The sequence below is a fragment of the Talaromyces rugulosus genome, chromosome IV (assembly GCF_013368755.1).
Source record: "Talaromyces rugulosus chromosome IV, complete sequence".
NCBI classification, from domain to species: domain Eukaryota; kingdom Fungi; phylum Ascomycota; class Eurotiomycetes; order Eurotiales; family Trichocomaceae; genus Talaromyces; species Talaromyces rugulosus.
In genome coordinates this window covers 5,243,018-5,268,103 of record NC_049564.1, presented here as the reverse complement: position 1 = coordinate 5,268,103, position 25,086 = coordinate 5,243,018, and the positions used below count along the sequence as shown (strand labels likewise).

Here is a 25,086-nt window from a genome sequence, read left to right as displayed (position 1 = left end):
GGCGTGCTAAGTGTGACAATGCTTATCGAAAGGATCTAACTGGTGGGAGATGTGCGGCGACTGGGGAAATTGACGGGGAAATAAGGTGTTTGTTTGAGTAAGCTGCTAAGACGGCAACTAAGTGGGCTTTTCATGGGCGGGCCGATCCGCGGCGTAGAGCAAGTGGGCTTCCCCAATGCGGAGATATGCGTCAAATACTAGAGGGATTATTAGCGTACTACTAACAATAAGTTTCTTTTTAATACATGAAATTACATACTGTTTCTGTAATAATAGCGGCGTGCATATTATCACAGTCTAATAACCGTAACTTAACTAGAAATACTAATGCTAGGCTAAATTATTATCACTGGCAGATGTCTCCACTGGAAGATTGTTGGCGCACACCTCCGTATCTGTAGGGAAGCATACTATGTCAAGGACCAGTATCAGCTGTGCCTCGAAGGCAACAGAACAGCCTGAAGATCTTCACACCAAATGATGCATGCAACACAAGGCAGATGCAGTCATCATTTACGTGTTGGTATACATCTGCTCGTATTCAACGTTAAAAAGAGATAAAATACCCTGCTAGTATGTAAAATTGAATAACTGTAAAAATGCAAGTGAAATACATCGCTATACCGTTACAATGATGCTATTCGCCAGTCTAGATCCAGCATCAACCCTTCTTTATCCTAGAAATGGTATCACTTTCTGCCGTCCGTCGATCTTCTTACAACCATATTCCATACATGCCCAACTTACACTCCTGCGTCTCGCCCCTACACCTAGTAGGACTTCAGTATGTCCGATATCGGTCAATGAATCAACAGAAGACCTAGGTTACGCTTCTCCGACGATCCTACCCTGAGATTCAACCTTCGTGGCCCCAGAGATACTTTTGGATTTTCGGTATCAAGGCTCTCACGGGCTTGAATAAGCACTACTTGCAATCCTGTAACGAGTATTTGCCACTTTTTACGATGCTGCCATACAAAATTACCCGGGTTCAAAACGAGTCTAGGCGCTTTTCACACTGGAGTCATTTCGGGCCCCTGGTTACTGAGGGGTTATATAAGTGACATGAAGGATTGAATCATCCGTTCTTTGCTAAAGGGTCACTAAGTTGAATACTGTGTGCAACGGGGAACTCCTCATCATGTTGCGCCTTTGTGCCCTTTCGGCTTTCTTGTCCCCAGCTGCTGCCTCGATAATTTCTCAGTTCATTGGCGGTCGACTTACTGGCAATGCATTTGGCAGAGCTGGATTGAATGCTACCTATGACTATGTTATTGTTGGTGGCGGAACGGCAGGGAATGTCATCGCGGCTCGTTTGACTGAGCATAGTAACGCCTCGGTTGCTTTGGTCGAGGCTGGAAGCTTCTACGAGCTCAGCAATGGCAACTGGAGTCAGTTGCCTTACTGTAAGTCTGTGGATGGGGCTATTTGGTCTACAGAGATTAATTACTAATACATTACAGGGTCTCAGCAGTGGGAGGGCGCGGCCTTAGACGATTGGCAACCCCTTGTAGATTGGGGTTACGAGACCCAACCACAGGCTGTGAGTCACATCGCGATTCACTTTGGATGCCACAATAGATTTCTTACAAATAGCATAGGGTGGCCAAGCTATCCACTATGCTCAGGGTCGGACTCTGGGTGGAAGCAGTTCCCGTAACCAGATGATGTACAACAGACCAACAAAGGGTGCTTTACAACGATGGGCTGAAACTGTGGGCGACGATGCTTATACGTGGGATAATATGATACCGTTCCTTGAGCGAAGCATGAAGTTCTCGAGCAATGCTGAACACCGACCTGCGAACGCAACCCCTCTATACAATACATCCGTGTTCTCGCCAACCGGTGGCCCATTACACATCAGTTACCCTGGCTATGTCTATCCTATCTCATACTATGGCGCTACGGCATTCTCTGCGATTGGACTGGATGAGATTCCAGGATTTACCACTGGTTACATGCATGGCTACGCGTATTGGCAATATGCGATTGACCCAAACACTGGACTTCGCAGTTCATCTGAGGCTTCCTTCCTAGCTGAAGCACTGGGTAGGCCAGGACTGACGGTATACATCAACTCCATGGGTCGAAACATTGTCTTCGATGGTAAAAAGGCTGTCGGGGTCAACATTACCAACTATGGCCAGCAGCCCTTCACACTTACTGCTAGCAAGGAAGTCATCGTCTCTTCTGGGTTTTACAACTCCCCTCAGCTTCTGATGGTCTCCGGTATCGGTCCTAAAGAGACTCTGGAAAAATTCGACATCCCCGTTGTCGTAGACGCGCCCGGCGTCGGCCAAGGCACCAGAGACTCTGCTGCGATCAACGGGCCGATCTATAAGATTGATGCGATTTCCTATACAGCCTGGAAAGAGCCTAACATGATGGCACAAGCTGTCGAAGAATTCTACAATAACCAAAGTGGACCACTCACTAACATTGGTCTTGACATTGGAGCCTATGAGAAGCTGCCGGCGTCATCCAGGGCCAACCTCAGCCCACAAGCTATCAAGGATCTAGATGAGTTTCCATCAGACTGGCCAGAGGTAGAGTACATGCTTGAAGGAGTTGAAGCTCTAGCGTTCAACAATGTTGCCCTCAACCTCTCTGATGGGAACTATGCAACTATTAGCTGCATGATGGGTGCGACAACCAGCCTTGGTAATATGACTATTAGCTCTGCGAGCAACCTGGATGCGCCTATCATCGATCCCAACTGGCTTCGTAGCAGCACGGATAAAGAAGTCGCTGTACAGGCATTCAGACGGGCTCGCGAGGCTTTCAAGGCAATCCCAATCCTAGTCGACCAAGAAGTCTGGCCCGGGCCCAATGTCACCAGCGACGCCGACCTGTTGAAGACTATTGAGGAGAACCTTGTACCGACCCACCACGGCTCGGCATCTTGTGAGTCCTATTCCTCTCCATAATATAATCATATCCATTGAAACGAAGAAATTTGGACTAAGTTGTTCTTTCATTTTATCCAGGCAAAATGGGCAAGAAGGGCGACCCGGACGCCGTGGTCGACTCGAAGGGCCGGGTATTTGGTGTAGAGAATCTACGGGTTATCGATTCTTCCAGCATGCCATTCACACCGCCGGGCCACACAATGGGAATCACATACGCCCATGCCGAGAAACTGACCCAAGATGTACTGGACGCATACTTTGAGAGTTCATAAGTCAGTGGCACTGATGAGCCGTCTTGGGGCATTAAAGTCCCCAGATTTCATCCACCCGAAACGTTTCCGTTGGTGGATGCATATAAATGAAGTAACTTGGCCAGGAATCCCAATGGAATGGCACCTTTGATGTTTGGAGCACATGCATTGTCAAAAACCTTCAGGTCATTGAATTTTTACTTCAATGTTTACATGAAAAGATCGGGGTACAGCAGAATCAGTCGCATAGCGACTGATGAATTGATTAGAAAACAGCCAATAACCATACCGATGGTTTGCGACGCGATCGTAGACATCTGTGTTATCATCTTTCTTAGACTAGTAAGCTCCCTATCAAGTATACAACATACGCATTCCTATTCTTCTTCCACCCGACTGTATAGAAATTGCTTGAATCTGGACACTCTTGCTCTGATCAGTTGAGCTGATCTTGGCGTCACTCTCCAGAATAAGAGCAAAAGACTGCGTTGATCGCACTACCCGTCGCTACTTTTCGCTGAGGGCCATTAAATAGCCATTTTTTGCTATTTTTGATCGATTAGAAAAGTTCCCATACAACGCCTCAAAGCCATTTCATCAGTAGGGTAGAATTGTACTGCGACATAGGCTCGGTTATAGCCGACGCGGGGAATCTCGGCATCCTTATACAGCGACATTTACACCAAACACCTGATCTAGAAGGAGAGAAACAGTTTACACCCCTTACTATCTCTCCACGGAGGTAGATTACTTTGCAGATGATTTCCGATCGCGGAAAGAGAACCAACTCCCTTGGCTTTGCCCAGTCAGACTGTCACACTTGCACTTCTTTGGGTGAAAAATGCGACCGCCGTCGGCCGCGATGCACAACCTGTCTTGATCGAGGTCGCAGATGCGGTGGCTTTGCAACCTCTCTCTCGTGGGATAATTCTAGGCGTATGATCTACTCTCCTTCCTCTACATCTGCTGCACGGCAGTATTCACCCAAGCAATTCCGCTTCGTCAACGGTGCCACCAGACCGAGGAAGCGTCGAAAGGAACACGGCGGCCAATCGACAGAACCAGAAGAATTGTCAGCGGCCACGACAGAACCTCTGCTGAGGGTAACGGGTCAAGAATTGGAGATATCCGATGAATATCAATGGAGCAATAGCTTTGCCGACCTAGGTAAGCCTCATCGGCCGTTTATCAAAACAGCAACTCACGCGCTATACAGGGGAACGGCAAGAGGAATTCTCGTCTGATGATTTTGCTTTATTCGACTCGCTACTTCCCAATATATTTGCCACGCCTTCACTTGATACTGAGCTCCAAGATACATCGGCGGCAGGCTTGATGGACATGACTAGGATGGTTCCGACCGCTACAGGAGATAGAGGAAAGGAGCTTCAAAACAAGGCGCTCCTGGCAACCCCAAGTGACTCGGGCCCCCAACACATTCAAGGATTCGCATTTCCTTTTCCATCGTTACGTCTTGGCCCAGATTCTACAATTTTCGAAGTCGCCTCCCTCGACTACGAGGAGCATCTTGACCTGTGTAAGTGCTCTAGTCGATCTACGCTCTTATGATGGTAGGTGATGCTGACGCCAGCCCATAGATGACTCAGAGTACTGTGTACTTCCGCTCACAGGCGATATCCCAGGGGCTGTTAATCCATTTCGTTGCGAGCGTCAGACATCTAAACTCTCCGGCCTTTATGCCCATGCCATCCTAGCGCTCTGCTGCCACCATCGCGCGCGTTTAGCGGGCAGCCGGTCAATTGAAGCAGCTGAACACCGCAGGAAAGCGGTACAATTACTCGAATCTGCATTCCACGGTTCGCCAGGTCTTAGCCTATTGGATCCTATACTGATTCTTTTCACTCTTGATGCAAGTCATCCACCTCTCGCCAACCGCATGCCTTGATACTAATGCACTGCCCAGTGTACCCTCTCTGCTAGTGGAACGTGGTCGAAGAAGCTAATGCGTGCATATTCAATGATCCAAAGTCTTGGCGGTTGCGAAGTGTTGACAACGCCGCGAATGCGGGCACAAGTCGGTATGCTAATATGGTAATAACTTGATCTTTTTTGTATCATGACCTGTCTGTTTTACTGACGATTGAAACCAGGTGGGATGCCACACTCGCCTTGATCTCACGACAGAGCCCCCTCATTGACCGAGCCTATCTGGATTTTTTGATTGGATGGGAGAAACAGGACGACTGGTCCTTCTTTGATCTGACTGGGTGTCCGCAAGACACGCTGGTTTACCTGGTGCAACTCGCCGACCTCGCCAAGCAGAGAGAGATTGCAGCTACTATGCAATGGCTGACTTTCGACACGGCGCCTGTCAATCAAATACAGCGTGAACTGATCCAGTGGCATAATGACGCCGGAGCTCCACTAGGCAGCAGGGAGTCCTATTCGACGGAAGAAGAGGCCGTGAAGCAAGTCCATGAGCAGCAAGATCGATACCACTGTGCTGAGGCATGGAGACAGGCATTGCTTCTCTATATTGAAGTTGTTTTTAAAAGCGATCATAAAAAACGCTCTATAAACGTTCATCGATTAGTGCGCAAGACAATTGACAGCATTCGGTGCTGCCGCCGAACGTCCCTGGCACAGAAACAACTGCTGATTCCAGTCTTCCTAGCTGGAAGTGAGACATCGGACGAGGAGCTGCGTGATTTTGCGAAAGAATATTGTGCGTACTGGGGGAAGAAAAGTCGCTACAACATGTTCAATTCTGTTCCTATGATTTTTGAAGAAATATGGGCAACAGGAAAATGGTGGGGACATGTGATTGATAGCAAGACCAGACCTAGCTCTGACCATGAACACGGAACTACACAATTCTTATTTGGATAGGGCTGGCGACAAGAAATGCATTTTCCCTGGCTTATTCTCCTGTCATCTTCTAGCATGGCCCACCACTCAGGTGGCTTACTCAGTCTATAGAGGTTGCTATAGTTTTCTTGTACTCTCAAACATGAACCCCCATATTTTCCACCGCCAGTCAGGAGTGCACATAAGCCGAAAGCATCAAAGTTTTGGTGTATTCGAAAAAAGTGCAAGTTAGAATGATAGGCTGCTAGCTGTTGACATTCGGGCGCAATCTAAGATCTCTAGCTAATAATGCCTAAATCCGATCAATACCACCTTCAAGAGTGTTGGGATGTTTGCTTATTTCTTTCGTCTGCTAACTTAGTTGAAATGAACAGAGAAGACTGGTAAATGCAAACGAATGGCTACGTTTAGCGATGCGATCGCGTGCGTAGTTTTCCGAGCCGATCGTATCGCGAATTGCAAACATGTGTGATGAGCTTCAGTCACCGAGTATAGCCCCACACACGTGGGATGGCATATGAAGATATCTGGCAATAAAAGCAGAATCAATGGAATACACGATCATGTCACAAGAACGCATCTACTCTTCGTATCATCCGCAAACACCATAATCGCCATCTCCAGCCATGTCTCCCTCCGGCCGCTTCAAGTTCTACCCTCCGGGCATCCACGGCCCTTCGGTTACCTTCTTCGAGGATAGCCAGCAACAGGACATTGACTGGAAGACTCAAGCAAAACATTTCGAGCACATGATCTCGCATTTGCATGGCAGTACGTTGCCTCTGTAGAATCCGCTTGCCTAAGGCGTGAGAAAAGCTAATTGAATCGCAGTTGTTCTCGCCGGTTCGAGCGGCGAATCAGCCGCCCTTTCAGTCGCTGAGAAGGGCCAACTGGTCAAAAAGGCTCGCGAAATTGCCACTGCGCTGGGGAAGCCCGATTTCCCCATCACCCTAGGCATCTTGGCCGGTTCCACCAGAGACATCCTCGTGCAGATTGAAGAGGGTTGTAAGAATGGTGCTGACTTCGCCCTGGTGCTGGTGCCCGCCACCTTCCACTGGTCGATGACCTCCAAAGCTGTTGTCGATTTCTTCAAGGAAGCTGGTGACCGCTCGCCACTCCCCATTATAATTTACAACTTCCCCAACCTGTTGTCGGGCATTGATGTCGACCCCTTTATGTTGGAAGAGCTTGGCGCTCACCCCAACATCTACGCCATCAAGTTGACCTGTGGTGGTGTTGGAAAGGCCACCAGAGTGGCGGCACAGTTTGAATCTACCCAATTCACCTCCGTCTCTGGAATGAGCGACTGGCTAGTCGCTGCTTTCGCGGCTGGAAGTACCGGTTGTATTTCCGGTGTTGCAAACATATTCCCCAATGTAAGAGCCCATCACTTCATCCCTTAGCGGGAACTCCATTACTTATACACCTGGCAGGTTTTGGTTGAAATTTACAATCTGTACTATAATGGCAAGGTTGCAGAAGCCATCGAGTTGCAGAAAAGACTCGTTCAACCGGAATTGGGCATTGCCACCTCAGACGTCAGTGGCATGAAGTGGATCACTGCAAAGACGCGTGGTTACCCGGAGAATAGTGTGCATTGCCGCCGACCTATCCCCAGGTTTGAAGATCAGGAGAAGAAGGACCGTGCAATGCGGTTAATTACTCCCCTCCTCTCAACGGAGGACCAGCTCCGGGCTGCGAATAAGTAAAGAGAAGTCAGATACATAGATAGAAAATAAATTCATTCCATGTCGAGTCTACACATTCTCACTGATCAGTTGATTCACACTATAAACAAATATACCGTGGGGAGATATCTGGGATATATAGCCCTAAAGATAATAGACGTAAGTATAAGGTAAGATGTGCCATATGCTTAGAGTTAAGCCTATTTTAACCACCTGCAATAAGACAGCACGATTCAATCCTAAGAGAACATCCCACCGATAGATCACTAGCGCTCATACCGAGGGCGTCCTGTCAAATGGGCCAGGCAATGGTAGGAGTGAAGGGGTGGTTGGGGTAAGTAGAGGAGACAGATTGTTACGTTCCAAAACTTCGATGTCCGCCTTAGAGAAATTACTTTGGGTCACTTGGTATCTTTGCAAGCATATGTCAAACGCAGGGCTAATACACCTTGCGATGCTTACCCATAAGACAGCTGTTGATGGTTCTTCGATCTTTGTTAAGAATACTACAAGTACCTAACTTGAGAAACGACATGCTAAGTTAATACAAATTGATGGACACTAACTAGCAGACTCTTTTTTTTTTAAAATATACGAACCTGTTATATTCACAAAGGCGCTCTATGAGAGCTCGGAGTCCATATGGCTCTACTTACGGGAATAATAGAACATAAATGCCATTGGAGGGTGGAACAATGTAAGCAACAGCCCATTCTCAAGAGCCTACCCGAAAAGGAAGAGACATAATGGTTATGCTATACCTAGTTTCATATAGCTAGCTTGTATCTGAAAAATAGTTGCCTATAAGGAGAATTTGCACTTCCAAAAACCAACCACCTGCATCTTATGTCGCGAGACAAAACGCCACGAATTACTGCTTCATTTGGTTCCCCAAACCAGAGCCCACTGGGTCTCCGTTACCCCGCGATTGTGGAGTGTGCCCCGGAAATTGTTATGGAAAGAGGGGAAGCTGAAAGAATCCAGAACTAGGGAGTACTACCATTGAAATGATTAGACCGCAAACGGATGAAACTGTAGGTAATGTATCGTAACAACCAATATCTCCTGAACTCTAGTTAAAAACCTTCTGCACGTAAGGCACTGATTCGGTCTGGAGGACTCGGTATTCCGATGAGAAATACTAGATTTATCACATGCTCCAGGAAGATCTATTCCTAACAAAGCATACACTTGGTTTACCTTCCGAAGCCGGTAATCCGAGGCGGTCGGCAACTCCAAATTAACTGGCCGAGCCGGTCGGGTATCGGATGGAATCTATCATTTGTTGTACTGTAGATATGGTGGATATTGTAGATATCGACTGTAGATAGTATGTATATAGCTAATTATCTGGAATACCGTAGAGATAAATACGCATTCCTTTTCGTATCCCCAATGCGGTAAAGGCAAAATGTTATCTATGAAATTTTGGGCAAGACATTGATCGTGGCGAAAACTTTGAAAATTGCTGATGTCCCAATAACCGTATTTAGCCTAGTCATACGAAAGCGATCTTATCCTCTTCTTATTTTCCTCGTCTTATTATGGCCTCCAATGACACACAGATTATCGGTTATGCTCAACCGTGGATTGTTTCCCCCGGGCAGGAGGTGGACATCAAAGTATGTTGATTCATCACCGGAAACAACTGGCAAACACTTATTGTTTAGATTTCGAGCACCGAGAAAGAATATCAGCATCGCCTAGTGCGTCTTCTCCAGGGATATAGCGGTCCCCATGCTCCGCCCGTAGCGACGGAGGAAATTACTGAGGTCCCAACGGGCAATCGCGAAGATGGTTGCTTCCAAGACGCTTCTCCAGGGTCTTATGCTCTGGTTCGATCATGGGAGGATGTGACGTGCACGGCTGAAGAAGGCCTCGAAATAGAATTCTATGCACAACCCTACCTGCTTGTCGACGACGCCCAATGTCAAACCCTACTGTCTTGTCTCGATGTCCATTCTCGAACTGGATTTGCAGTCGGTTTGAGAAATTCATCGCTTGAGTTTGTGATCGGAATCGGGGATAATGTGGAAGTGATCCGGAGCCAGCTTGTTCTGAACCGCTGGCGGTGGCTCCGTGTCACTATGAGCCTCGTCAACAAAAGGTTCACTGCGAGCATCCAACAGCTAGTTCGTCTCGCCGAAAAGGCCCCCAAGGGAGAAACGATGACCAAGGATCTGTTAGCACCTATGGTGCTGGGGTCGAATGCCTTACTGTTTGGTGCCGGAATGTTCGACAGTGCCGGCCAAGAGAGTGCCAAACCATCGTGCTTTTACAATGGCCGGCTCGACTCACCCCTCTTTGCGACTTCAGGCGTGTCACGACAGGTCGTCTTGCAGTACGACTTCTCCAAAGGCATCAGCACCGATGCTATCGAAGATATCTCTGGGAATGGCCGAAACGGAGCATTGGTTAATGCACCAACACGAGCAGTAAAGGGATACAACTGGGATGGCTCTCAGCCAGACTGGACAAAAGCGTCATACGGGTATGGTGCAATCCATTTCCACGAGGATGATCTGGATGATGCCAAGTGGACGACAAATTTTTCTCTCACAATCCCATCGTCGGCACGGTCAGGCGCATACGCCGTTGAAGTCAAGTGCTCGGACGGCACGACCGATATGATCACGTTTTTCGTCCGCCCTAATCCCAGGTCAACGGCTCAGGTTGGGCTGGTGATGACGACTTTTACATACCTCGCCTATGCTAATGAGCGGATGTTTGATCAGAGCAGATCGTCCGCGATGACCACGCCGGATGGAGTCAGCGTTGGGGTCGGCAACCAGTATTTTGAGAGCTTAGACCGACGACTGGATTTGGGCCTCTCGGCCTACGACGTCCACCGAGATGGATCTCCTTGTGCATTTTCTAGCGCTCTTCGACCAATTCTTAACCTCCGCCCTGGATATGTGCACTGGGCGCTAGGCCGGCCTCGTGAGTTCAGCGCCGATCTCATGATGGTCAACTTCCTGGAACGTTCTGGGATCCCCTACGACGTGATCACCGATCACTGTTTGAATGACATGGATCAAAACGCCACCTCTCAATATGCGACACTTATTACAGGCTGCCACCCGGAATACCACTCTCTCCAGACTCTGGACGCTTTTACCACATTTTCCAAATCTGGCGGCAATATGATGTATCTGGGTGGCAATGGGTTCTACTGGGTCGCCGATGTGGATCTTGCACGCCCTCACCGTCTTGAGGTGCGCAAGGGCGACCAAGGATGTCGTTCCGTGACATTTCCTGGGGGGGAACGCGTGCATAGTCTCACCGGAACCCAGGGAGGACTCTGGAGGAGTCGCGGCCGTGCTCCAAACTACCTCTGGGGCGTTGGCCCATGCGCCTTTGGCACTGGGCCCGGAAAACCGTACAAGGCTAATGAGCGACATGCGCGGGATCCTGAACTGGCCTGGATATTTAAAGGATTCGATCCAGGTGAGCTCATCGGCGAACAAGGGTTTGGTGGCGGCGCCAGTGGTGATGAGATCGACCGGCTGGACATTGCACTGGGGACGCCAACCAATGCAATCCTGTTGGCAACAAGTCTGCAGCATGATGACACCTTTGGGCTATTCAACGAGGACTCGATGTTCCCCATGGTGAACACATTGGGGTCAAACTGCGACCTCGTCAGAAGCGACTTGGTATACTATGACACAGCAGGTGGTGGTGCGGTGTTCTCGGTTGGCAGTATCAACTGGTTCTGTAGTCTCGCTTGGGACAACTACAAGAATAATGTAGCTAAAATGACTGAAAATGTGTTAAGAGAGTTCGTGAAGAGAGGGCGAGGCCACGGTCTTTGATAAAAATCCTCTTTTCCTTCTCTAGATTGTCAATTCCTTGGGAAACGATCCATTAACTTTACTCTTTTCCCTCATGCTTCTTATTTCGCCATGGGGGGGAGGGCATTCATAGTAGCTAGACGGTGTGCCGTAGACAGCTATCCATGATATAATCACTAACTAGTGTCTACTGCGCGGACCTACACGAGTGAAGCATCAACTAATTATGGAGGAATAGACTATATATCGCTGCAAGTTTTCCTAGCGGCTCCTAATTCTCTAAGAGCGATTCGTACGTATTGTTCCTACACGCTGGTAAACTGGCAGAACGTATGGGTATTGGAGGATGTGTTGTGTCTTGCTACCCCTAACATGTAAATGGATAGAGACAAATACATAAATATCTGATAGCGTAGTGTCTTGATTGTCATAAGATCCGTATTATCTACCGTCTAAATTTCTCAATAGAGTTGTAAATCTTAAGACGACCCGTTCGTTGCCTTCCAGGAACCCTCTGGGTAGGTAATCTCAAAGCTATAAGCCGAGTCATAGTGCATTCCCCAGTACGTATCCCAGATCTTCTTTGTGATCGGCCCGAGCTTTCCCCCATTCACCGGCTGGTCATCTAGACTGGTGATGGGCATAATTCCACCAGCAGTTGTGCACATGAACACCTCATCGGCATCATAAATCATTTGCACCGGAACAATCTGCACGCATATCTCCAGTCCATTGATCCTGGCGGCGTCAATCACACTCTTGCGTGTAATTCCCTCGAGAACCCCGCGTGAGGGAGTGTACAGGACCCCACCCTTTACCAACACAATATTAAAACCAGATCCTTCCGTAAGGTTCGTATCGCCGTCAGTCAGGAAAGGATAGGTTGCGCCACGATCTGATGCCTCAAAGAGTCCTCGGACAAGGTCGCCCCATTGGAGATTCTTCACTGTGGGATCCATTGAGCCGGGCGGAGTGCGACGCACAGTTCGGGCTATAATAGCAGTTCCACCAACAGGTTGATCTTCAGGCTCCATAACCCACACATATGGCTGGATAAACATATAGACACGGTTAAGGATATCCTTCGGGTCCGTACCGCGGACGCCCTTTAGGCCGCGGGTCACGATGATCTCGACAAAGGCGTCACGAATGCCAGACTTAGCGACCATGTCCACCAGGATTGCCTTTACCTCCTGGCGAAGGAGAGGCAGCTTGAGGCGAAGCTTGGCACAACTTTCTTCTAGTCGCGTAATGTGGTCGTCAAGGCGGAAGAATCGGCCATCCCAGACGGAGGGGACGTCATATGTGAGGTCGCTATGCATGAAGCCTTGGTCGAGAATCGGAATACGCGCTTCCTGGAGCGGGCACAGTTCACCCTCGATCCAGGCCACACCCTGCGCAAACGGATTCGTGCTGTTGGCAAGGATGGATTGGCGTGCCTGGTAAGCGGCGAAAACCTTCTCCATGGTAGCCATGGTGAAAGACGTTTACTTGAATTCGATAAAAATATGACGAGTAGGGTGACTGCCGGAATGTTTTGGAGGGGCTAGGAAGTATTAAATATTACATCTGATGCCTGGATGTGTTGTTGCAGGCGTCCTTTCTTGCCATTATAGGAAAGGAAGGCTAGCGGCCGCTAAATAACTCACTTTCCTAATTCGGCAATCTTTAATTACCTAACCTGGAAAGAAGCAGTTGCTTAGTTAACTGGTAATTAGTCAACACTATTAGCTAATTAATAACTAACACCCAAGACAAAATTACATCATCCATAGAGGTGATGTACGCTTAAAGTCCGAGAAACGCTTTTATTTTCATTTTTTTCCCCGTTTCTACCCCTAGTCTTTCTTTCCCACCAATCTCTCATCATGCCTAGCAAGTGTGTCGTTGTTATAGGGTGAGGTGTTAACATAAAAAAAAATATATTAAATTACAGATGCTGATTCTCTACAGGGCCGGAGTCGCCGGGCTGACGACAGCCCTGCTACTTTCAAAGAAGCCGGGTTACAAGGTTGTGATCGCCGCCAAGCATATGCCTGGCGACTATGACATCGAATATGCATCGCCGTGGGCTGGCGCAAACTATATGCCGTACGTGCAATACTAATTGTTATTTCTGTTGTCCCAGTTCCCTGACCATAGTGGCACAGTGTCTCGATCGGTGGGACAGAGGCAGCAGATTGGGATAAGAAGACCTGGATGGTTCTGGCAGACCTTGCCGCGAACCATCCAGGAGCAGGCATACACTTTCAAGGTATTGTGTGACGCCATAACCCCTAGTCATTTTGGGTTGACACCCAAGGTCTAGATTGTGAAATCCACAATCGCTCGCAAGACGTAGGAACCGCAACCGCAACCTGGTTTTCCGGGCTCTTATCGCCTAATCCCTGGTTCGCAAAAGTCGTCCCAAACGTGAGTATTCTTTTTTGGAATTGCAAGCAAAAAGACATACCAATCCGAGACTACTGTTCTAGTTCCGGTTATTGTCTAAAGAGTCTCTCGCCCCCGGAATTGACTCTGCTATTGCTTTTACTTCGGTCTGTATCAACACCGCAATCTACCTGCCTTGGCTTGTTTCTCAGTGCCTGGCCAACGGGGTTATCTTTAAACGGGCCGTTTTTGAACACATCATAGACGCCACATATAATGGTTTCCACCCCAGCGGAAAAGTGTCACTGGTGGTGAACTGTACAGGGTTAATGGCTTCGATGCTAGGCGGCGTGCAGGATAGCACGGTGACCCCTGCCAGAGGCCAGATCGTTGTTGTGCGGAACGAGACCAACAAGATGTTCAACATATCTGGCACGGATGACGGTGAAAGTGAAGCCTGCTACATCATGACACGCGCTGCAGGTGGAGGGACTATTCTCGGCGGCTCGTACCAGAAGGGCAATTGGGATGGACAGCCAGACCCCAATCTGGCGACCCGTATCATGAAGCGGGCAGTGGAAATGTGTCCTGCACTGACCAATGGTAAGGGCATTGAGCATCTGGATATCATCAGGCATGGAGTGGGATTACGGCCCGTTCGAGAGGGCGGGAATCGCATTGAAAAGGAAAAAGTCAACGGCGTGTGGGTTGTCCATAACTACGGGGCTGGTGGCGCAGGATATCAGTGTTCGTATGGGTGTGCGCAGGCAGCGGTTGACTTGGTTGACGAAGCTTATGGCTTTATTTCTACACTATGATAACTACGATGCGATCTTAATAGTTATTAAATGACCTATATATAACCTTTAACTATTGTAAGGTCGCCTACTGTGAATGCAAATGTGCTGCCTAAGAGTGGAAAGTCCGCTGGCTAAAAGTATCAGATTTCTTTTTTCGTTTCTGTATACATGTACAACTCGTATGAAAGACACGTTATACACACTGTCCGTCTTTTTTTATCAAGATACGAACAATTCTTATGGGTTGTGTTATGGATATTATTTCTAAGAGTGGATGTCTACTTTTGGCTTTTCCTTTGATGAAAATAGTGTAGAGATGAGTCCATCACCATCCTAATTATTTTGAGCCCTATATTGTGAGTACCAGGTTCCGGTAGGAATAAAGGCTTTCTTACTTTCTTGGGTTATTGGGTTTTATAAATGTGCATAAAGATACTAAATACCCCTTAGTATGTACGGGGTACCGAGCAGTAAGGAAGCTTCGGCGACGCCAGGAGAAGTCCCCCGCCCCTGCACTTGGCTGCAACTGTACGACACTGGCACGATATCATATTACAAAATCTACAGAGCAGTTACAGTAGTGTGTAATTATACATAATTAGCTCCATGATCGAGCTTCCAATCGCTAACCGAGTCGGCTAGGGGAGGCGGCTCGATATCCGCTCGGATCATCGGAAAGCTAACCGACGGCAACAACAGTCGGAGGCGGATGGATAGGTTGAGGGATAACGAAGAAAAGAAGTAATTATAAAAAAAAGTCCCGTTGAGAGATGAATTGCATTCTCTGTTCTTAAATCCCCAACATCGTCCAAAGTAAGTCAAAATGGTTGCTCTACCCCCCGGTGTTGCAAAGTCCTTGGAGGAAACAAAAGTCGACTACAAGCGCGTTGGAAACAGCGGCCTCCGGGTGTCGGTTCCCATCGTGGGATGCATGAGCATTGGAAATCCAGAATGGGCAGATTGGGTCATTGGGCCGGAAAAGGCGCTCCCACTCCTCAAGGCTGCGTACGATCGCGGAGTTAACACAGTGCGTGCCTTCTCTCCCCCCCCCCTCCTAGAGGCCAGAGACTGAAAACCAGGCAATAGTGGGATACAGCCAACATATATTCCAACGGAGACTCCGAGAGGGTGATTGCGCAGGCAATCAAGGAATACAACATCCCACGCCACAAATTGGTTCTCATGACCAAAGCGTTCAGCTGCGTCGGCGAGCAGCAGTTTCATGCATACCCTATCCTGGATGATCTACGACGGAGCAAGGACTATGTCAATCAGTTTGGTAAGTAAGATGGCAATGATAATGCGTACATGGTACTCATTGGACTTAACAGGCCTCTCGCGGATATCGCTATACAAGGAGGTGGAGAACGCGCTCCAGCGACTGGAAACGGACTACATCGACCTCTTCTGGATTCATCGTTTTGATCCCCACACGCCGATAGAAGAGACCATGCGCGCTCTGCATGACCTGGTGACCGCTGGCAAGATACGCTATATCGGCGCGTCCTCAATGTGGACATACGAGTTTGCCATGATGCAGTTCTACGCAGAAAAGAACGGATGGACAAAGTTTGTTGCCATGCAGGTGAGCCAAGGCTTCGGTTTCTCTTCATTGCTTATGTTACTTACCTGTTGCTGCAGAATCGATACAATATGCTGTACCGCGAAGAAGAACGCGAGATGATCAAGTTCTGCAACGCCACGGGCGTGGCTGTTATCCCGGTGAGTCGGAAAACCTTCCCCTCAGTAACTTGATTTACTTATAACTCTTGATTTCAGTGGGGACCTCTGGCAGAAGGACAGCTTGCCCGTCCCTTAACGGCACGCAGGACTACGGCGCGCTCTGCTGGCGGTGGCGAGACTCCTTCGTGCCTCCGGCCTGAAGCGACGGAAATCGTCAACCGGGTTGAGGAGCTGGCGAAGCAGAAAGGGTGGACCATGTCGCAAGTTACTCTGGCATGGACGCAGAAGCGCGTGACTAGCCCGATCATTGGCTTCAGCAGCACCCAGAGGCTTGACGAAGCGTTGTCAGCGCGCGGGAAAGAGCTGACGCTGGAAGAGGAGAAATACCTTGAGGAATCGTATAGACCGGTCGAGGTTGAAGGCCATTTCTAACGGGGAGAGATAGTTTTATCCTATTATAGCTTTGGCTCGAATTACCAGTCTATATAGGTTAGAAATTCCAATATACATTCTTTTTCCATGTCAATCTGCTTACTCCCACATGGCATAATCATGGTTGAGATATAATCTAACATTAGCCCTTACTTCGACCCGACCTACAGTAATCTAGAACGTATTTAGAAACACTATTTAAGTCCTCGGGACGTGTCAGACAGGAACCCGTTCGTCTTATCTCTTTAGTAGGACATAAAAAGGGCAAGTATGATATTCTACGTTTTATACCCTATGAATGTGACTTTTACATACTAGTTATTTTTATTATAATACGCACTTCCCCGGATTACTTGTAATCACTCATTCTACACGATGTTTTTAAAATCCGCGCGGGCACCACATTTAGGATAATCGACCAGGCAATTAATTTATTAAAACAACGTTCCCTATCAAAAATAACCACAACATAGTAAGCTACAGGATTCAGCAGTCACACATATCAGTCAAGAGCAGATACCATAGGAGGGACTGTCTCCTTTTAGCAGACCTAGAAGATATAGACAAACTCGTCGTTTTCTTGGTCGGTCAAGTCCCGCTCGACCACATCCTGCAAAGCCTGCTGTTGACTTTTTCCTGCTGTTTCGACCGATTTTGTCATGGAGTGGTCCACAATATCCCCGCTCTTTCCATTGGCGATTCTCTTCTTCTTGTGCATCTTGTTCAGGAACATTAGGTTGACCACCTGAATAACGGCGGCACCAATCAATGCAATGAAAATCCCAAGCACGGCCCGGATACCCGGCAGATATTTAGGCGCCTGGTCGCTGGTGAACAGCAGCGGGCCTGACAGTGCGCCAGCCGACACTCCAGCCTGAACGAGGGAGAGCATTGTGGATTTCTTGGTCGCTCCAGCCGTGTTCCCGATCGCCCACGCGAGGATGAGAGGATTTCCGGCGAACAAAAAGGCACACAGGTAGTAGGCGATAAGGAGCGCTGGGAGATCAGACGTATCGCGATTAAGCCCATACAACATCGCCGTGCCCACAATGGCCGGGATGGTGAAGGCGATCAGCACCGCGGACTTCAGTTTCGCCTTGGTGGCAGCCCAGCAGCTGGCGACGATGACGATTGTTTGCATGGCGCCGAACGGAATGTTGAGCAGCGAAGTCTGGAACTTGTCGAACCCAAATCCTTGGACAATCAATGGGCCAAAGATGCTCGTCATGCCCGAGCCCATGTTCGGCAGGATCACCATCGCCACCCACAACCAGGACTTGGGCTCCAGCGCGACCTCGAGGACGTGGGACCACTTGAAGTTGTAGTTAATTTCACCTGTCTGGTTGACGCGAAGGCGCTCCATGCCTTGCCGCCGCTCTTCCTCGGTCAGGAAGCGGGCGACCGAGATGTCATTGTCCAGTTTCCAGTACACGATGGGTGCGCTGACGATGGTGAGCAGCCCGGCGAAAAGAAAGATTCTGCCGAGTGTCAGTAGCATATTCATCATGTGCATTACAGAGGGGTTTACTGACATTTGCCACGGCTTCAAAAGGTCCGACTCGATATGGCCGAGCCCATAGGAAACGGCAGCTGCAGCTATAGTCGCGACGCCGTTCATGCCGTTCCAGATGGCAATACGGACGGGCTGCTCGGAACGACGATACCAGATACCAGTGAGGTAGGTAAATAGCGGCAGGCAGCCTGCTTCGAACAGACCCAGGAAGAAGCGCGCTGCGAGTAAAGATCCAAAGTTATGACATCCCGCGATGCTGGCCTCGGCAATGCCCCAGCCCAAGGCCATGACGGGCATCAAGATGCGAGGGGGAACCTTCACGATCAGCCAGGCGGAGAAGGGCTGCCATGCGAGCTGGGCGATGGCTGAGATCGACCCAACGAGGGAGTACTGGTTCCCCGTCAGACCGGTGTCTTCCCGGAGGCCGAAGAGAGCACTGGTGCTGAGCACCGCTTTGTCAAAGACCTAAGTCCGCAGTGAAATCAGCATCCTGTACGAGCCGTGGCGAATCAATTATATATCACCGCACCTGCAAGAAATAGATCCATGTCAGGAGGACGAGAATCGTGCGATCGGTCTTTCTCCGAATACAAGTATTCTAGATGCAACGGTCAGCGGCCGTCGATTCCCTGAGAACCTCACGCGGGAAAAACCATACCTGTTTGTCGGTGAGGGCCAATGTGGTATTCTCCACATCCCCTGCTCCATAGCTCTCTTGCAGGGCCACTGGGGATCCGATGGGTTTCGTGTCACCGGCGCTCTCAATGTCAGGAGTGCCCATGATCAACACTTCGCCTTAGCTGTGTAGATATACGATATTTCAATGTTACTTTGAGGTGGAGGAAGGCAACGTATAGCTTGGACGCTAAACTGGTTTACCGTAGAGCGTTGTGAAGCAATTATATATACATTCGACATGGCAACATATTGATCATGCATGGTAGCCAGTCATGGGGAGCAGGTGCCGGGGTGGGTACTGGGGTAATTACGAGATACGGGGATGATACTCTGGCCTCTCCTGCCTAAACAGGTTAAAGATGACCTGTAAAAATGGGGTTCACCGTATCAAGTCGTACAAACAACAAGCTTGGACCGCATCCATGTGGATTAAGCGACGTTCAGCGATTCGCTCATCGGGCTTTCCTGCGAGGTAGCAGAACCTTATTTCAGCCACCGGACCCACTCACTTACCCCGAAGATACCAGCATATTGATAGACAATAAAAAATATGTGTATAATAATACATTCTTCCTAAATTACTTTATCGCTGTAACGGATTGGACGTCGGCTGCTGTAGTCGGTAAGATCCGTTATACCTGGAAGATAATGTATCACTGTATATCAACCGATCGTTCTTCAGATGACTATAACAAGATAGCGCGATGGGCCTTGCAGTGGAATGGGAAGAGGGTGGATTGTCAGGCCTACTCTGATCAGTCGCGTCGGCTTTCACTTTCTTCCTCTTTTTCCAACAATGGGTTGATATCGTCTTGATTCTTGTCCACCGTTGCTGGTGGCATCGTACACTACCCACCCCAATAGATGAAACCCCGATGAAGTGGAATTAAACCGCCTGTCAACCACCCCCTAGACTGCATGTAGGCATTTCAAACCATCGCAAAGGTGGTGTTGAACAATTCCAGAAAAACAGAATGGATGTCGACCCTCGATCCAGCCTCCTGCTGCCTCGTTTGGATCTCTTGTAATGCGTTTGCGGCCATATTCGCATTCGTGACGATATCGTGAAGACTGCGGGTAGTCTTCAGGATCCATTGACACTCGTTCCGGTCATCCTCTTCACTGCCCCACAGGAACAATGGCCACAGCATGTTGACCGGGATATATTCATTAGAACTAGCCATGAGATGCAGTATTTCCTTGATTTTGTTTATTGCGGTCACCACAGTATTGGAACGAGCTAGATGACGGTGCGCGACTCGGTGCAGGTGGATGTAACAGGCGTAAAAGTTCGCTAGGTATGTCTGGAACGACCGAACGATAGCTGACGCGAGCGGTTCAGCTAGCGCATCCTCGCCAATATTCCCGGACACGGCGAAGTCCATCAGGGTGGGCCGGTGGGCATATAGGGAGGTCAAGTCACGAAGAATATCCGCCGCGATTGCCATTACCTCCGTCTCGTCCTCTACGCTTCCTCGGCTGCGGTGGGCATGCGAAATCCCTGTTATGCGGACAGTGATGGTCTGAACTTCTTGATAGAACGCAATCCCTGGCTGGCAGAGCATCTCGTAGATCACCTCCTGCGGTCCGGAGTTAGCGGCAGGATTAGTGCTCTGGTGCGTGGTGCTTGGGGAGCTTGGGGTCATCAGCTTGACGATTTTTGACGTGTCATTGACCAAACGGCCCTTACCGCCCGCGGAGGCCGCTCGCGCGTCGAGTAGTCGAATCCAAGAGACAATTCTCTGCTCTAATAAGCCGAATGTAAGCTTTGATTTGTTTGGGGAAGCGCTGTTTAGTCAAACCTATGGGACCCAAGGCGCCAATCCCTGCTCCTTGCAACACATAGTGTGCCGTCTCCAGATTTGAACAAGCCAAACCGAACTCACCCGTCAAAAGCTTCATAACCGTTTAGCGTAAATCGAGACCAAATCAATATGGGGGAAGAGACAAACATCGATGTACGTAAGGAAGAAGATAGTGGCCAGAGCGCACCGAAGATCTTGACCATCGAGCATCCTAAACCCCTCGTACGTGTCGATTGCTTCCGACAAGTCATACGCCGCTTTGTCGTAGTATGCCTTGTAATCCGCCTTTCTCTCCGCAGACGAAAATTGGATCGCTGCGAAGGCTGCAATCGCATACCGGACCATCCAGGACGAGGCTGCCAGGCTGTGGAACAGGGCCTTCACCGACGCGAGTTTCGGCCCGTTCTCGACCGGATCCAAAATCGGGGGGAGATTCAAGTCATCTACATGAACGTCCGTAACTGGCGACTGGGACAGCCCCAACGTTGACCTCGGGGTCGCGGGATTGGGAAATAACACACGATCCTGGACGGCATCCACCGGCATGGGAAGATCACTAAAGGGTGGGAAATAAATGTCCTGGAACGTGGATAGATCGACTGTGCCCTCGACGATGGACTGTGCAAAGTCGAACATGTCGGTAGACGACGAGGTCCGATCAGCGCGAGCAGGTTCCTCTCTTCCCATGTCCGCAGGAGGTTCGGAGTCGTTCCAGACACACTCAAGGCTCAGCCGATCGCAATGGTAGCATCGTGGCTTCTCCTCGTTGCACCGTACCTTGCGCCGTTTGCAGGTCAGGCATCCGTTGCGCGACCGGCGGTGCTGCGGCCGGCGGTGACCAGCTCTGCAAGGGACCTGTGACTGGGAGCTCATCATTCATCATTGCTGGCGCCACTCGAACAGCTGGGGATGATCAAGAAGACGGGGGATCACTTATCAGTGGCTCCACCGGACCACGTGAACGTTGCAGGGGAGGGGTTTACTACCTTACCCCATGGGGCTATTTCTACCATTTAAGCTTTATAGGTATGTAATGAGCCCGTAAATATTTGGGAGAGAAAGAAAGAAAGAAAGAAAAAAGAACTATAATAATAGGCTAATGACATGCTTAAGTATGCTTCTGGATATTAATTGACATGTATTCAAGTGATAGATAATAACATAAGAGACGTCTTGTCTTTTTCAAAATACGACCCCTTCATAGCTGATCAAATGTTATTTCTGTTCTACCCATTACTTTCAAACAGACTACGGTGCATTTCTTCGACTAGCTCTTGCCTTCCAGGCCCAGAGAAGATATTTACGGAAAATTTTTCGGTCGTACCTTGACAGGCTCGTCAACATCATCAATTGATGTGGGGCTGGAAATATATGAACTCATATTGAAACTAGTCACAGAATCATACGACGGTAGAATAACATTGCATCCATGAGCATCTTTTTTGGAAGAAATTTCAGATGACCAAGCGATACGAAAAATGGGGATATAAAGCGACTACTCGGCCGTGGCAAGTCCCAGACATATTCGCCTACCAAAGCCAGAAGCGCAAAAGTTTTGCAAGTTTGGGAATTTTGTCAGAGGCTCCTTGCACGTAGGCCATCCGGACTAGAGCCGTCCTGGACGAAAGCTGTCCGAGCCTGGGCACAGCGTCTCCTCCCGATGGATTGCCCACTGCTGCGTGTAGACTGCGGAATAGATCAGACTCTTCATTGTGCAGCCTCTTGTCTCCACATTTGAACGGTGCTAGGAAAGAAGGCAAGTTCAGCAATATCGGAAAATTATCCACAAGATAGGCAGCTGGGCTGGCAACTCGTTCAACGTTATGGGCAACGGCCATGATTCTCCGCACAAATAATCCATCACCAGTTTTCACTGGCTTCGAGTATGCCAAACGTAACATCAGCCCAGCAGCGTAGCGTTCGAACCATCTTTCCTACTTTTCCGGCTCTCCAGCAAATCTCTAATAGCCCGAATGCTCTCTTCTTCCTGTAGTGGGATGAATGACTCAGCGACCGATGCATTAGTTAGTCAAGTTATGCATTAGCTTGCGAGCATTATGCCAGACTTGTCCATATGTTAACAGAAGTGGTCTGAGATTCTGGCTGACCAATTTCGTAGCCTTTGGCAATGATGCACGCGAGTTATACAGATTTCCTCGACCGCTCAGAAATTCGTTGGCGATTTTTTCTGTCGAAACAATAACATGTTCCTGTCCTGCTAAATTCAGTCTATACAAGGAACCAAACTGCCGGCTCCATTCTGTAAATTGCAACCAGCTGTGGTGCGTTGGAATGTCTAGTAGATTCCCAATAAAAGGTTTGGCCATCAGCCTTCCGACCCCTATCATGAACACGTTGAGGCCGAGGATATAACAATAAATACACAATAAATATTAGTGCTGAGCAAGTTATAAGCAACTCGCCAAGGATTGTAAATGCTAGCCTCTAGATCAAAGAGGGTGAATTGTCTATCAAAGAGCAGATTTTGAAGTCATTTCTACCGTCCAACAGAAGAAATGGTACAGCTTTTATAAATCTAGTAGGATTGTAAACAACATATGAACTTGGTTTGATTTCCACTGCCCCCTGACCTTTGCGGGCATCGTTATTATTGGTCAACTCCACTCAAGTTACCATCGAACAAGTTCTATTTCGGGATAGTTGCATAATGTGACGTAGCATATGTATCTGTCGGTTGCAACAAAGAACCTCATCATATAATACAAATTAAACTATCGTAGAATGTCTACGGATCCTCGCTACTCGAAAGAAGCTGAACTTGCCCATACACCTAATGATATAATTACATGTATTGTTACGAAACTCTTTCAACTACCACTGAGGCTTGGATGTTAATGCCCATTAGCCCTCCTATCTTTCGCCCATAAAAACCTCGAAAAGATATCAATTTTACCCGTAGTGCCACCTTCTTTCAAGTCAGCCCCCATGATGGTCTTATACTGATCTGGCTGAAACTCGGAGAGGAGCAAGAAACCACTTCGAATGTAGTCCGTGCAATCACCGTGGCCGCTTCCACACTTGCCATCTACAGTTCCCGCATATTTTCCTTTTCCGAGCGTCATAACGTCCACAAGAACATTGGCGAATGGTTTCATTTCAGTGGAGGTAATGTTCCAGTGGCCATCCGCAAAGGCCCGGTAGAAGCCTGCCACGTCAAGCGACGCATGGTTTGAATCCTCGATTCCGGTGTCCATTGCGTAGTCCCAGACATATACGGGGTTACCATTTTTGCTTTTCTTGGACTGTGACCCACCGCCGGTAAAGAACCATTTTAAATTGGCAGCCATAATAGCCTTGTACTTGGTGACCAAGCCGTTCGGATTATCGCCCAAAATGGAGTGAGCAGCGACGAGATTCTGGAAGCCGTAGTTGAACATCATCTGTTGGTTCCAAGGCACGGCGCCGCCTCCCTTGTAAGGCGAATCCTTGGCGAAATACATTTTATTGCCGTCGGAAAGATCGAGTAGTCGCGACAGGATGTGCCCTGACATAGCTTTGTCTGCCTGTTTAACATATGTCTTGGCTCGCTCCAAGTATGTCGGGCCGTAGTGATGTGGATCACCAATTGTGACAGTCTGGTTGTATAGCGTTTGGTTTTGGAGAATCAGATTTGCGCAATTGGCTAGATGGCCTACAGGGTCACCTTGCTCGCCGCCTGTCTGGATTGTATCCCCTGACACATCATTAGGCCAAACAGGCGCAATATCTCCCGTCCAGATCTTATATTGCCCGACTGGTGCCGGTGCAAGGTCGTTTCGCTCAGAAAGTACTGCGTCACAATATCGCAGCATGTTATTGAGTGTCTTCTGTTGGCCGGCTATCTGATAGACTAAGCCCATTGCTTTTGTTTCTTCGCCACTGTGACCCTGTGCCCAGTTGTTGCCAATGTTGTCTGTTGCCGGCTGCAGGTCAGAAATGTACTTGTTGAAAGACTGAAGTTCCTCATTGGTGACATTGCCATCGAAGCTAGTAACTGTCATGCTAGCGCCATATGACATCGGCATATGGAGGCAAGCCAGCAGCGCCAATATGCGAATTCGGTTGGAGATTAAATCCATCATAGTTGTATACAGCAGGAAAATAATGTTATGGATGAGAGCTCTGTCCTTGGTGGTATTTCAGGAATTTCTCAGTTTTTATAACCATCTACGGGATAAATATGTCAGCTACACATCAAAAGTCCAACCAATGGTTAACCATGTGGTGTGGGCTGAGGTTGCGTCGTTGTTGTCAAAGGAACACGGGCCCCCGGTAATCCTATCGCCGTGGGATAATCATATGTGCAATAAGCCGAACGCTTCTCCGGTTCG

General features: G+C 48.7%; 10 protein-coding genes across 10 annotated transcripts; 6 read left to right on the top strand and 4 right to left on the bottom strand.

Moving 5' to 3' along the window:
• Positions 1–1,141: 1,141 nt before the first annotated feature.
• TRUGW13939_08541 (uncharacterized protein) lies at positions 1,142–3,184 on the top strand (the record flags this gene model as incomplete). Its single annotated transcript, XM_035491675.1, has 4 exons — positions 1,142–1,406; positions 1,464–1,543; positions 1,602–2,907; positions 2,991–3,184. The coding sequence occupies 4 exons, from the start codon at positions 1,142–1,144 to the stop codon at positions 3,182–3,184; spliced, it is 1,845 nt and encodes a 614-aa protein (XP_035347568.1).
• A 917-nt stretch (positions 3,185–4,101) lies between these two features.
• TRUGW13939_08540 (uncharacterized protein) lies at positions 4,102–6,013 on the top strand (the record flags this gene model as incomplete). Its single annotated transcript, XM_035491674.1, has 5 exons — positions 4,102–4,330; positions 4,380–4,700; positions 4,762–4,980; positions 5,124–5,202; positions 5,275–6,013. 5 exons carry the CDS (start codon positions 4,102–4,104, stop codon positions 6,011–6,013), a joined length of 1,587 nt encoding a protein of 528 aa, XP_035347567.1.
• Positions 6,014–6,618: 605 nt separating this feature from the next.
• Positions 6,619–7,701, top strand: TRUGW13939_08539 (uncharacterized protein; the record flags this gene model as incomplete). Its single annotated transcript, XM_035491673.1, has 3 exons — positions 6,619–6,763; positions 6,824–7,368; positions 7,426–7,701. 3 exons carry the CDS (start codon positions 6,619–6,621, stop codon positions 7,699–7,701), a joined length of 966 nt encoding a protein of 321 aa, XP_035347566.1.
• A 1,523-nt stretch (positions 7,702–9,224) lies between these two features.
• TRUGW13939_08538 (uncharacterized protein) lies at positions 9,225–11,495 on the top strand (the record flags this gene model as incomplete). The annotated part of the gene is made up of 2 exons (XM_035491672.1): positions 9,225–9,302; positions 9,351–11,495. The coding sequence occupies 2 exons, from the start codon at positions 9,225–9,227 to the stop codon at positions 11,493–11,495; spliced, it is 2,223 nt and encodes a 740-aa protein (XP_035347565.1).
• A 458-nt stretch (positions 11,496–11,953) lies between these two features.
• TRUGW13939_08537 (uncharacterized protein) lies at positions 11,954–12,949 on the bottom strand (the record flags this gene model as incomplete). Its single annotated transcript, XM_035491671.1, has 1 exon — positions 11,954–12,949. One exon carries the CDS (start codon positions 12,947–12,949, stop codon positions 11,954–11,956), a length of 996 nt encoding a protein of 331 aa, XP_035347564.1.
• A 393-nt stretch (positions 12,950–13,342) lies between these two features.
• TRUGW13939_08536 (uncharacterized protein) lies at positions 13,343–14,662 on the top strand (the record flags this gene model as incomplete). The annotated part of the gene is made up of 5 exons (XM_035491670.1): positions 13,343–13,353; positions 13,428–13,565; positions 13,625–13,728; positions 13,783–13,886; positions 13,949–14,662. 5 exons carry the CDS (start codon positions 13,343–13,345, stop codon positions 14,660–14,662), a joined length of 1,071 nt encoding a protein of 356 aa, XP_035347563.1.
• An 805-nt stretch (positions 14,663–15,467) lies between these two features.
• TRUGW13939_08535 (uncharacterized protein) lies at positions 15,468–16,759 on the top strand (the record flags this gene model as incomplete). The annotated part of the gene is made up of 5 exons (XM_035491669.1): positions 15,468–15,671; positions 15,731–15,923; positions 15,976–16,229; positions 16,286–16,366; positions 16,424–16,759. The coding sequence occupies 5 exons, from the start codon at positions 15,468–15,470 to the stop codon at positions 16,757–16,759; spliced, it is 1,068 nt and encodes a 355-aa protein (XP_035347562.1).
• A 550-nt stretch (positions 16,760–17,309) lies between these two features.
• TRUGW13939_08534 (uncharacterized protein) lies at positions 17,310–19,053 on the bottom strand (the record flags this gene model as incomplete). Its single annotated transcript, XM_035491668.1, has 3 exons — positions 17,310–18,237; positions 18,292–18,737; positions 18,931–19,053. The coding sequence occupies 3 exons, from the start codon at positions 19,051–19,053 to the stop codon at positions 17,310–17,312; spliced, it is 1,497 nt and encodes a 498-aa protein (XP_035347561.1).
• An 826-nt stretch (positions 19,054–19,879) lies between these two features.
• On the bottom strand, positions 19,880–21,628 carry TRUGW13939_08533 (uncharacterized protein; the record flags this gene model as incomplete). Its single annotated transcript, XM_035491667.1, has 3 exons — positions 19,880–20,697; positions 20,753–20,846; positions 20,903–21,628. The coding sequence occupies 3 exons, from the start codon at positions 21,626–21,628 to the stop codon at positions 19,880–19,882; spliced, it is 1,638 nt and encodes a 545-aa protein (XP_035347560.1).
• A 1,979-nt stretch (positions 21,629–23,607) lies between these two features.
• Positions 23,608–24,756, bottom strand: TRUGW13939_08532 (uncharacterized protein; the record flags this gene model as incomplete). The annotated part of the gene is made up of 1 exon (XM_035491666.1): positions 23,608–24,756. The coding sequence occupies one exon, from the start codon at positions 24,754–24,756 to the stop codon at positions 23,608–23,610; it is 1,149 nt and encodes a 382-aa protein (XP_035347559.1).
• Positions 24,757–25,086: the final 330 nt, after the last annotated feature.